The 13,150-nt window shown below is 40.0% G+C and overlaps 1 protein-coding gene across 5 annotated transcripts in view; it reads left to right on the top strand.

Annotated features, from left to right (window-relative positions):
- ADAMTS16 (ADAM metallopeptidase with thrombospondin type 1 motif 16) overlaps positions 1-13,150 on the top strand; it is a 93,460-nt gene that overhangs the window by 4,956 nt on the left and 75,354 nt on the right. For 3 of the 5 annotated variants that reach the window (XR_006103558.1, XM_042463835.1, XM_042463836.1), the window contains exons 3-5: positions 1,338-1,663; positions 10,654-10,936; positions 12,723-12,922. Coding sequence is in view for 4 of the 5 variants with exons in the window: in XM_042463835.1 (XP_042319769.1) it covers positions 1,338-1,663; positions 10,654-10,936; positions 12,723-12,922 (809 nt within the window). In the remaining variant the exon portion in view is untranslated. Of the gene's footprint in view, positions 1-1,337; positions 1,664-10,653; positions 10,941-12,722; positions 12,923-13,150 lie in introns of those variants that run through there. The other 2 variants (XM_042463837.1, XM_042463838.1) reach the window with 2 other exon arrangements.

Here is a 13,150-nt window from a genome sequence, read left to right as displayed (position 1 = left end):
CAAACTGCAACCCAAAACCCACTTATTTATTGCAAAGTGCCATGTCCCTCTGGCTTTCTAGTAACAAACTCTGGCAAACTCTGTGCCGGTACGATGGCACATGTACCCACAGAGAGGGCTCTGAGTGCCACCTCTGGCATGCATGCCATAGGTTCGCCATCACTGCTATAGGTCTTCCCTTTCGGTACTTAACAGAACAGAGTAGCTCCTTGCTTCCACAGAGCTCTGAAAGTGCATACTGGAGCCCTGGGCTGAAATGAACATCTTCTGATTACATATTTGGAGCTGGATAGAGTTTCACAAATTGAGCTGCTGTTTTGCTTTCCTGGAGGCTGCTAAAAAGTCACTGTTTCTGGCAACATTGTTTCTGTCATCCACTCACTACAGTGGCTAATCTAATAAAGTGCTGTGAGAAACATGTGCAGAAACATGGAATCTGCAACTGCCTTTTGGTTATACAGTAGTAAGGTCTAAGAGCATAACTGGTGGCGAATGTGGCCCTGCAAACAGTGGTGCCCCTGCCCTGGGTGTCACACAGTGGAGGTGCACCTGGCCCTCTCCCACAATGCATCTGCTTTGTCCTACTCATAAGTAGGAATGGGGGACCAGCCCTCTGTATCAGTCCCTCTTCTTCATCGTACTCACAGCAGCAGTAGTATAAGAAGGACCGACTGTACTACAGTGAATTCCTTTCAGGAAGAGAAGGAATGCAGTTTAATAGATGATAAAACTTATTGCAAGATAATTTTATATTATTTTTGTGTACTATATTTCATCATCAGCCTCCATATCTACTATACAGTCAGACCTTCTTATATATGGATTCAAGCATCCATGGTTTGAAAATGTTAAAAAAAAAAGTATAAATTTCAAATATCAAACCTTGATTTTTCATTTTTTAAAAGGGACGCCATTTTGCTATGTCATTATATTTAATGGGACTTGAGCATACACAGATTTTGTTATACACGGGGGATCTTGGAACCAAACCCCAGCGTATAACAAGGGTCCACTGTATCGGCTATATGATCGTAAGTAGTTACCTGGATTCAGGTCATTGCTAGGTTGGGGCCAATGAGGCCCTAGCCCCAACTCTGTTTCCCAGGGCCCTGAATCCATATCTACATATATAATGTAGATATATATTAGCATATACAGTTTTTATGCATATTTGTATTCTGTTTGCTTGGTCTTCGGGTATTTTAAATGCCTAGAAGTGTCACACAGTTTCCATGGCAAGTATGGAAAGAGAAATGTATGTGCACATGCTTGTCTTTGTACCTAGAGAGACAGCTGTACCATTATGTATTCTGATTTCATATGTTGACTGATTGCAGAATATGAGATTGTGACAGCATATGAAGTAGACCAAAAGGGGGATTATGTAAGTCATGCAGTTGCACATCATGAAAGGAGAAAGAGATCAACATCAGAAAAAAGAAAGGACTCACTGCACCTCCGTTTCCATGGGTTTGGCCATGACTTCCAGCTTGACCTTAAGACTTCTGATTTTCTTGTGGCCCCTGGATTTACAATACAGACACTGGGCAAGGGACAAACCAAGTCACTACGTACATACCCTTCAGAAGACTTTTGCTTTTATCAAGGAGTCTTGCGATTGCACAAAAATTCATCCGTAGCACTTTCAACATGTGGAGGCTTGGTAAGTAGAGATGCAACCAGTACTGTAGCCTTTTTCATAAAGAATATACACATATACACAGTGGGGTAGAGAATGAAAGGGAGGAATATGGTGGCTATTGTTACAATAAAATTCAAGTTGGATGTAAAAGGTGATATTCAGATGAAACATCTGTTGAAGTTCTTATAGAAGGACTCTTCTTGTGTTATAGATAAATCTCATTAATTCAATGAGTCTGTTCTAATTGGGGTTAATAATAGGATTGTTGCTATTGTTAAGGGATTTGTTAATAATGGCAAGAATCCTGTTGAGGATCTACTTCTTCATAAATGAACTTAGATCTATGATAATTAGTATCCAGTAAGGAGCTGCTATTACATTACTATGTAAGGGGGTTGACATAGTGCATGCTGGGACCGATGCACATTTACACCAATGCACATTGGCACAAATGCACATCAGTCCCATTGTGCATTGGGACACCAGCTATGGAGTGCCAATGCAAATCAGTAATAAGCATTAGGACACTTGCTAGAGTCCTTTTAAATATTTTTGTAATTCACTAACAGGGTTTCTTAGAGCTTCTGCTACATAGCTAAATATACATAGAATTACATATTGTTGACTATGATAGAGGATTGTAGCCAATATGCTGAACTTTGCTCACACATTTCTCCAACCTTCTATGCTGCATGAAAAAGGTGGTCGTTTTCACTGTATCTTTCATGTGGGAACAAGAATGTTGGTGGAATATGAAAGGTTGGGCACTTAGATAATTGTTCACATTATGCAGTGGCTGAGAGGTGTGTGTGTTCATGGTACAGCACAAAGACAAATCTTTATGTCAGTGTCTGGCACTCTGTAGCTTCAGCTAGCCTATATGCTTCTAGAAATGCCCATGGGGCATTAACTTTTTTAAAAAAGTGAAAAGAAATCTTCACTTTAAAAACTTACATCTGTTCAGCATGCACCACCATTCCATAGGCAGCTTTCCTAGTCAGATCACTTCCAGATATAATATTTTACCATGGGCATTCCAAGAAATATTCTAGGTTGAGAGGCTAAAGCATGTAACTCTCTTGACAATCTTCCGATTCTCCCTACTGGGGGGGGGGGGGGGGGGGGGGGGGGGGTGTTCAGGGCATTTCCCCCACAAATGAGAATTATCTTCATTCTAGCATTGCAGGAAACTAAATCTTTGGTTCAGCATTTAGAAATACAGTTTAGACATTCAAAGAAAAGCAGCAGGCAAGACAGCAAGGGAGTGTAAACAAAGCATATATACCGGTAACAGTTTCAGGTGAAAACAACAGTGTCTCACTCTTTTCAGTGCTATAAATTGGGAAACAAGGGGACAGTTTCATTTGGGTGAGTAGAATTCTTATTCAGGCCCTTAGCTATACCTCTGCTCCCAACTAATTCAGAATAAAAACAAATATAGTAACAGCACATCTATCAATTTCACTGAGAATTCCCTTCACTGTCTTTGGAGTGACTTCCCTTTCTGGTGCAAGGTCCCATAAAAAACAAACTCAATTGACAGTATTTCAACATCACTAGCCTCCGGTCATGACTGCTGGGCTGTGTTGACTTAGATATAACCCAACTAAACCAGAAAATGGTTATTAGTTCTGTTTCCTCACCTCTGTGTCCATGAAGTTATAAAGCCTGTCTTGTTGCAATATAATCTGGGAAGTGTCCCTCGCCGTAGAAGCCAAGAGTATGGCCTAAGTTGTTAAGAGTGAAACTTTAGTGAAACTAGCTTTAATTTTTTGCAGATGAATGATTCAATTACTTACCAATATATTTAGCTGTTGAATAACATGATGTTTACTAATTAGAGTGCCAGGAATGATGTTATCTTTGATTTGATCTAAATCTTGATCCCACCGAATGGTCTCTTTGTCATGTCACAAGTCATATTTTTCAGTCAGAGGTGTCCATATTTTACTCCGTTAAAAACTTACTAAAAATGCTGCATTTAAATCAGAAAAAAAAGATATCTGGGTGATTTATTGTGTGTTTTCAACTTTCATGACTAAAAACATAGCTAAGTACTGATAAGCATGCTAAAAGCAGAAAACAGTAATGGAGGCAAGCTGCACATGCTCTAAGATTTTCAACTGTTTATTAGTTTTTGTTTTTGTTTTCTTTGTGTTTTTTAAGCCCAATGCCTTTTGGAGAAAAGGCCTGCTTCAGGGGCCTTCAGCAGAAATCATTCTCCAAAACATAGAAACATTGATTATAAAACACTAATTAAACAGTTTACTATCTCAGAGCACATGGAGCTTTTTTCCTTTCTGTTTTCTATAATCATGTCTATACTAAGGAGCTAAATCAAAGGCTCACCATCCCTTCTCCACTCCTAGCTCTCAGGTTTTACTGAGGGAATGTGAGACCCAGGGGGTGTGCATACAATCCTGAAGGGGTGGCCTCCAGCTGCTCCTTTCCTAGCCGGATTCAGGCCACAGCAACCTCATTCCACAGCCCCGATTCAGCCTTTCCAGGACATGAAAAGGAGCCACAAAAAGTGGCTTCTTTTTGTGCCCTGGAAAGGGTGCAATAGCCACAGTGGTGCAGCTATGCGGTGCTCCTTCGGCACTGCAATGTATGGATGCAGTGCTGGAGGAGCGCAGTGATGCCATGCACCATGTGGAGCGGCACACAGAATCACAGCACCCTGGGGGTGGAGTCGGGGTGTGCATTGTGAGGATGCTACACCCTGACTCCGCCCCTATGCCGGCCCAAAGTGCTGGTCTATATTGGGCCTCAGACTCTGCCCTTAATACAAGAGCTCTCTGAATGTCATGCAGGGTAGCAGAACTGAAGTGACTCCCCTAGTCCTAACCTCTACATATTCCAGATCCCATTCACACAGCAGTTCATCCTGTATTCATGTTGCAGTACCTTACAAAATAGGAGATACAGCAGTGACAGCTGGTGGCTCCCATGTCCATGGGGCAGTGTCTAAACCTCTGGGTTTTAGTCTGAACTTTAAAGGAACTTCAAAAATAGATCCAGTGCTTTAGATAGCATCTTTAAAGTGAAAACCAAAATCCAATGTGAATTCGTTGCCTTGATGACATTTGAATCACCAATCACCACTCATACAGAGCCAATATGCATCTGTCTGTCTAGAAACAGGATCTTGAAGCCAGAAGTGGTGCTAGTGAGCCTCCACTCCCACCTCTGTCTCTCCTTTTTATACTTGACAGCCATCTGCTCAGGTTTTGTTTATTATACTCACCAATTTTAATCCCCCCCCCCCCCCGCCACTCCATGGGATGCTTTGGGGCCCTAAAATCATTTGGACAGGCCAATGCTACATTGGCCTCAGGTTCATACACACATTTTTTAAACTTGAGTTCTCAGCCCTTGATGATTGGCTCTAGCTGTGCAACACAAAGTGAGAAACTGGCAAAGTCTCCAATTCCTTCTGAAATTCTGTATTATGTCAAGGATGAAATTCTGCTTTTTCCCAAGCTTGAAATTTTGGAAAAGTGCAAATCTCATGCCTGAAACTTTGCTGGGCTTTGGGGAGAAGCATCAATGATTCTGAATGACTTCTTGCTTTCTTTTGCTTTCTATCCACCCACTCTATCTCTTGTGGAATGTTTAAGATTGTCCACAAATCAGAGCTTGGACAAATTGCTTTTGAGATTATAGCTCCCAGAAGCCCCATGGCCATGTTGGCTGGGAGATTCTGGGAGCTGTGGTTCAAAAGAGTGACTTTTACAAGATAAAGAATAAATGCCTTCCCTAAAGTAGGAATGCCTTCCAACGATCTTGGAGAATTAGTGCCCAGGCAGAGTGCTAGGACAGCTGATACAATTCTGTGGAGGGCAGTTCCTTATATGTGTGTGATGACCCATCCACACAGGTAAATCACCATTTGCCATTCTAGTTCCATGTAGCCACAGTCCTGCTCTATCCTAAAATGTATTCAGATGATCTATTTTTCAGAATTGGCAGTAAAGCCAGCTGTTGTCATTTTGAGGCATAGTTGTGGAAGGGTTCATTCCCCTGAATTGATTGCAGGAACTAAAACACCTTTGCATTAAGGAAGTTTGTCTGTCAGATACTGTTTTCTTTCACTGGAAACTGCAAAACAACTTAATTGAAAGGGACTCCTTTTTGGAATGATCATGTTATATAGTACATCACATGGATTTAATACAAATGTGTTAAATTCAGAGATAAATGAGCATTTCCTTGTATATCCCAAAAGAGCTTGATACTTTGTGCAAGCTCCAAGTGAGCAAATGTAAAACACATGAAGGAATTGGAGTTCTGCTGCTGCTGCCCATGCCTACTTTTCTGTCCTCCTGCCATAGTGGTGACCGGAATCTTCCTTCCATGTTGGTGCAGTGGTAAAGCTATTGAAAGAGTTATTCTAATTAAAGGAGCTGCCCAAGGTGCTGGCCTCATCCCCAAAACAAGTTTGTACCTTGGATAACTTCTTTAAAGCTCATGTTGTCTCCAAGAGCGACACTAAATTGTTTCTGTGTGTACATGTCATGTCTTCAAGTTTACATGGCATAGATTAAAGGGAATACAGCAGTAGCAGAGGAGTTTCAACTCCATGGAGCGATCTTTTCCCATCATGGACCACACTGGGACTATCTAGCACAACTACCCTGTCAGGAAAGTAGCATCCTATTTGCATCTATTTCTGCTCATAATGCCTACCATTTGCACAAATATATCCCACAAAAAAGCATCACTTGCATTTGAGTTAATTTGCTCTTGCATTTGAGTTAATTTGCTTCCATTTTTCCATGGTTAGCTCTGGTGGGGATGACAGTGAATTCACACTATTCTGTTCACACAGAAGCATGTGAGAAAATGTCTGAGTGGTAGAGTGCAGCACAGCATTTTGGGAAATGGGTTCCCCACCCTACTCATGGAACCTCATTGCTGTGTTCATTCTGGAATTGATTTTGTCCTAACAAGAAGCTGGGTTCAGGTCTACTTTTTCCTTCATCTATAAATCATAATTATTTTTTGCCTGGATATAAAAATCTGTGATTTGAGATTACCCTGATTTTCCCCACATCACCACCTTTTGGGGAGTGTGATTGCCAGTCACAGTGGTGTGTTGAAATCCTTTGTGCTGTGTTTTGTAAGTTGATATGGCAACACAATAACAAGTAGGAGGCTTTCTATTAAGAGGTAGGATTTGGATACCCCAGGAGTTACTACATGCTTGACCCAGAGGGCAAATGAGCACTTGGCCTTATGTTAGGAAATATAAAATCATAATTTTATAGTGGTGGAAAAGACCTATTAGCTCATCCAGTCTCTTTCTTTGCCAAATGAGAATTGTTTCCTTTGGTACAACTTCTAGTGCTGTGATGAATTCCACTTGAGAATTCCCAAATGAATAGCTTACAACAATTTCCCCAGTGCTTAATATTAAACAGATTGATGTTTCATACTTTTAGCAATCCTCCTGTCACACACACAAAAAGTGGTAGCTGGCAGGATTCCTCAATCTGGTGCCCTCCAGCTGTGCTGCACTAATGATCCCACCATATCCCAACCCCTTATGGCCAAGGATGATGATTCCCTTCAGGCTGGGAAAGGCTGCTGCAAAGCCGAGTACTGTATATACTCGACTATAAGTCGACTTAATGTATAAATCGAGGGCAGGTTTTGGGGCCAACATTTTGGATTTTGCTATGACTCATGGATAAGTTGAGGGTAAAACATAGGTGTACATAATGAAGGGTGTAAAGGACAAAGCAAAGGGACACAGTGCCAAAAAACTTACAAAATTCCAACAGGCATCACTATTTGTGCTCATACTAAAGGCTGGATGGATGAGAGAGTAGAAGGGGATCAGTGCTTTCAGGGCAGATTAAACTTTTTTCACACACACACATGAGTTAAAGTACAGTACTTACAGTACATTGACCTGTGGATAAGTTTTTTGGGTCAAATTTTTAACCTAAATTTCTAGATTTATACATGAGTATATACAGTATGTTCCCAAATCCTAATATAGCTATGTAGCAGACAGTGATATAGAATGAAGGCAGAGAATAAGCAGGTGCAGAATACATTTTGCTAGATGTTCTGGAGTTTTTCAGCAGCTACCCTCTGTTTCTTCTTAACACACTGTATGCCCTTCTTCTCAGTTAGTCAATCAGAGGCTTGAACATAAAGACCTTGAAAATGGAGAACTACCAAATGGAATAGAAGCCATTTGGCACCTAAAGGGTCATTAAGTTGTATTGAGATTGCAGAAACTGCAAATTGTGTGAATCTGGCTTAGGTTTAGTTGAGTAGAAAAGTAGAAATTCCTTAATTTTTGGTATTCTCGTTAATTGATTTGGTGGGGATGAGAAAAATACCTAGAAAGATTTCATCAAGAGTAGTCTTCTCTAACTTAGTATCCTTCAGTACAAAAACATCCAAAGTGCATAAAACAGTGATATCTTTGTAAAGTTGAAGGCTTTCTCAACCAGCATCCATAGTTTTTTGTGGGTTCTTCAGGTTATGAGGCCCGAAGAGTTTATTCCTGACATTTCGCCAGCAGCTGTGGCTGGCATCTTCAGAGAATGCTGGAATGGAAGAGAGTGAGGTATATATACTGTTGGTTGAGAGGAGGTGGTTTGCATGCTAATCTGTGCATTGTTCCACCCCCCTCACCCTGGGTGGTTTGCACTTGCATTTGCTGGGTCCTGGTTTTGGTGTTTTTCAGGATTGGTAGCCAAATGTTATTTACTTTAAGAGTTTTTTCTTTCTTGTTAAAGTTGTCCATGTGTTTATGGATTTCAATGGCTTCCCTGTGCATTCTGACCTGATTATTGTTGGCAAAGTCCAGAATTTCAGTGTTTTCAAACAGCATTTTATGCCCAGGATGGTTTAAAATGTGTTCTGCCACTGCTGATTTTTCTGGCTTTTTGGGCTATAGTGATAACTCTAGTGATACCTTTATTGGACCAACCAAAATGCACAACATACCTGTTGCATGCTTTCAACGCTCCTCTGGTATCTTCATCAGGTAAAGGTATTAAAAATCATACAGTAGAGGGGGGAAATGACTATGTCAGTCATAGACTTGCACTTTGTCAAAATGTTGTGGTGGTTGTTCTCAGGTCATATAGTATGTAGTGGCATTCATGCAAGCAGGTCTCTCCTCCTCCTGGCCATGTGGGTACTGGCCCAATAAAGATATCACTGTTTTGTGGATTTTGTATGTTATTATGCTTTGCTATAAGGCTGACAAGGTTATGTTTTCTTGGATATGTTTTCAAGTACCCTTAAGTTATTTTGGAATACAACTCCCATCTTCACTAACCAGTATAACCAATCATGATGTTGATTTTGGTTATGAGACTTGTATTTCAACACAGCTGGAAGGTTATGGAAGGTTGATATACAGCTATTTGAAATATTAAGTGTTTATCTGCATAGGAATTCCATTCGTAAAGGTCTCTCGTGGCCTACTAGGGAGGCATGTTTTAGCAATGGTGGTGTAAGATATAAATATAATGCCCAAACTCCCAACTGATATTCTCTCCCAAACCAATCAAGGACTACATTGTAATGCTGCCTTTCTTTTCAGTGGGGAACAATGACAAAATGGCAATACAAACCACTCAGATTTAAATGGTGTCCCCATACACACACACACTGTAGTGTGTGTATATGTCAATTTGATTACTTTTCACAGTTCATTTTAACTTGAGCATGCAAAATAACATCTTTGTCCAATATTGGTGTAATGCCTACTCCCTGTTACACCCTTTTCAAGCAAAGTGGCTGAAGAGGGTTTGTGTTTTAACAGAGTTTGAAGTAGATTTGCAGATCCAAGTTACAGGGGAACACAGTTCTGTTGAAGATCTAGTAATGCCCAGTCTCCTAACCATGGGTAAGAGACCCAGGATGCTTCAGGATTCCTGTACTCTTTTGCTCAGAATGATAGGGCATGAGTCTCATAACTTGGAAACATATATCTTTTAGAGTATATTTCCCAGAATCCCCCAGTCAGTGTGGTGACTAGTACACATGATTACCATGCCACTGGTTATGTTGGTTGGGGATTCTGGGATAATTTTTCCCAAATCTGATAAGTCTGTACATACTAGCGCCACCTACAATATTCTGGCAAGTACTAGCCCTGCTGCCTAAGTCCTTACCCATTATCTGATGAGAAGAAAGGTCTGAAGAAGGCGTCTCTTTGTCCAAATTTGCTGTAATGGCAGGGTATAAATAAAATGATGTATAGATGGTTGGATTGATGGATGAATAGATCTTTGCATGCTCACAAAGCCTGATGAAGGAGATTTCTCAGTCACATGGAAACTTCCATGCATGCAAGTGAACATGAGTAGAAGAGAGGTCAAGGGTCTGAGTGGGCAAGGACATGGACTTTGAAAGTGGAGATGGAATGTATGGCCCCATGCTTATTACACATTTGATGTATCTTGTTCTCTAGTAACACTTCCAAAAACCCTTGTTAGTGCTAGCCATAATTAAAATCTATGTAGATATAACCAGTGGTGGTTGATGGCTTTTATGGCCATGGAATGGTGAATCAACTGAACTTTAGGAACTGTTTGGGTGACAGGCTTCAACATCTCAAAAACCTACTTTAAAGTTTGGCCTAAAATCTGAAGCAGATTCACTACTTCACTGACATAGAAGCCATCAGCTGCTACTGGATGGAACATAAATACCAGAGCTTGAGAAAGCTACATTTGAAAACTACAGCTCTCAGAATGCCCCAACTAACAAGGCCAGTGGGGTGCTATAATCCCAAATGGTAATTTATCCAAGCTTTGCATTGAATCATTGTTAAAATTTGCAAGTCAAAATGTGTTGATAGATTTACTTCAGAGGGGGAAAGTGGCTAGATTCTGATCTATGGAGCTTGCTTTTCTAATAACCGCTATATAGATTAAGATGTGGTTAGAAGTTTAGTATGAAAAAAGTCCGAGAAGTCTCCTGAAGGATAATCTGAAGATACTGGTTGAATTTCTAATTATGTCTTGCTTTTCTAGTCAGGCTTGATAAGGACACAGGAAGCTGATTACTTGCTGAAACCACTACCTCCAAATCTTGCACTTAAACATAACTACTCTGCACCTCATGGTCACCACTCTCATGTACTGTATAAGAGATCTACTGAGCCTCAGCTGGCAATTGATAATGAGATAACTGTGAATGATGAGAAGCAAAAGGAAGTGGATGCTCACAATAATGTCTTCGAAGAAACTCAGCAGCAGCAGCAGCACAATTCCAAGCGGCAGCAAAAACAGCACTTTTGTGGGAGGCGCAAGAAATGTATGTAAGGACATAGTTTTTCCTCCCCCATTACTTGCACTCTCTGTGTACTATTGTTAAAATTGTTGGTTGCAGTTCAGTGCTTTTTCAATAAGTACAAGTAAAAGCCAGGACATAAAGTTAAGATGAACTCTTTGTTCTTCTAATAATGTTGTACAGAGATCTTTTTAGATGTGTGCCCTAAACAAATTGTGTGTCAGCTGTACAAGGAAACATTCTAGACAGCTTAAACCTATCCCCATGTTTTATGCAAACACTGCTTCACATTTGGAAGTCTTTTGTTCCTAAAGTTCCTGTGTTCCATAATTGTATGAGAACAGTCATTTAGGTAAACTTCTCGTGATGTGCATCATCTCAGGCCTTTGCTCTGTCCTTTCTCTGCCAGATTTGTTGTGGCCTTTTGGAAAATTAGACTTACTTACAAGCATAGGCTCATGTCTGTCAATCTCTACCTAAACATCTTTGGCACAACTGAACCAAAATTAAGCATTCCAAAATCCTGCTGATTTAAATAAGAAAGATGCTAATACACCAGCTGAGGCCTGTAAGACTTAAAATACCTAATAATGATAAGACTGTGGCAAAAATGTCTTAAGTTTTTTTTTATTTTATTTAAATTGGTGCATCAACTAAGTATTTACATATCTCTTGTTTAAAACAGTAGGGTATGGATGGGCTTAACTTTGACTAAATTTTGCCGTTTGTTTTTATGCTCTTCATATTTTTATTGTGGCAACCTCCAACTGTGCTTTTGGCTTATTTTGTAATCTTATTGTTCTCAATATTTCAAAATGTTTGGAAACCTTTTTGCATAGCTCACTAAAAGTGGGGTTATTGTGAGAGTACATATCAGTCTCTGTGCACATAACCTAAGCACACCCCAACATGGGTGTGTTATTGCACTACTAGATGTGATTTCTGCTTTTCCATGGCTCCGATCAGATAACATCTGTAAATGGGAAAGCAATTCACATAGGCTTGACTGATGATGTACAGTGTAGTAAATGTTCAAAGCAGAGGGGTGGGCCAATGCCATCAGGCCTCCCCAAAGGAACTGAGCCCTTCCCAGAAGGCATCTGGCTCCATCCTCCACTCCCTTCCCCTTTTGTGTCATGTCTTCTTAGATTGTAAGCCTGAGGACAGGGAACTGTCTAATTAAAAGATTGTATGTACAGTGCTGTGTAAATTTACAGCGCTATATAAATAAAGCTTAATAATAATAATAATAATAATAATAATAATAATAATAATAATAATAAATAAAAGTTCAAATGGAGGAAACAAATGTAAAGAACTAGAATGGTACACAGATGTAGCCACACATGCAAGGTTGCATATATTCCTCAATAAAATGAATACTCTACATTCTGATGGTGTGTTCTTGTTACACATACCTGATCCTTTCCAAGGTTGCAAACCTCTAAGGTATCAGCCTTTCCCAACTCTCCTAATGAGATCCTTAACTCAAGTTAGGGAATGTGTGCCTCCCAAATGTTGTTGGTTTGCAGCTGTCACAACCCAGTGGTGAGGCATAACTGGAGTTGAAGTCTGTGCCCCCCATTTGTGCTATAACTGGATGTGTTGAGAAGTGACTTGGGATTGTTTACATGGAAAACAGATACTCTGTCACTGAATTATAATTTTGATCATATCTTGGTTTATATGAATAGCTCTTAGTCTAGTTCTAATCTAGCTCACACAAGTTAAACTATTGATTTGGTTTTATCTCTCTTTCACATATACAGTTTTGTTTTAACTTGGACATCTCCTGTCTTGGTTTTTGCAGATATGCCCCAGCCTCCAGCTGGAGACACCTATATCTTACCAGATGAATATAAATTCCTGCTGCGAAACAAACGATCTCTTCTGAAGGCCCACAAGAACAAAGAGCTGAATGTTGAGACTTTAGTGGTGGTTGACAAAAAAATGATGCAAAACCATGGCCATGACAACATTACTACTTATGTCTTAACTATACTCAATATGGTATGATGATTCTTCTTCTTAAGACGTGTTGGTCAGTAAAATATGTTTACAAAATCAGATTATTATACTAAAGGCCATTATAACTTGAACTATTAATTTGTCTCCTTAATTATTTCTATGTTTCCCCTTCACAATGTGGGAAGACATAGTCAAATTAAATCAAATGGTTCACTTAAAACCAATAGTCATTAAATGCATAGGGAAAGGATGTGTTTTATACCCAAATAC

The sequence above is a fragment of the Sceloporus undulatus genome, chromosome 4 (genome assembly GCF_019175285.1).
Source record: "Sceloporus undulatus isolate JIND9_A2432 ecotype Alabama chromosome 4, SceUnd_v1.1, whole genome shotgun sequence".
NCBI lineage: Eukaryota > Metazoa > Chordata > Lepidosauria > Squamata > Phrynosomatidae > Sceloporus > Sceloporus undulatus.
This window is presented reverse-complemented; position numbering and strand designations above follow the sequence as displayed.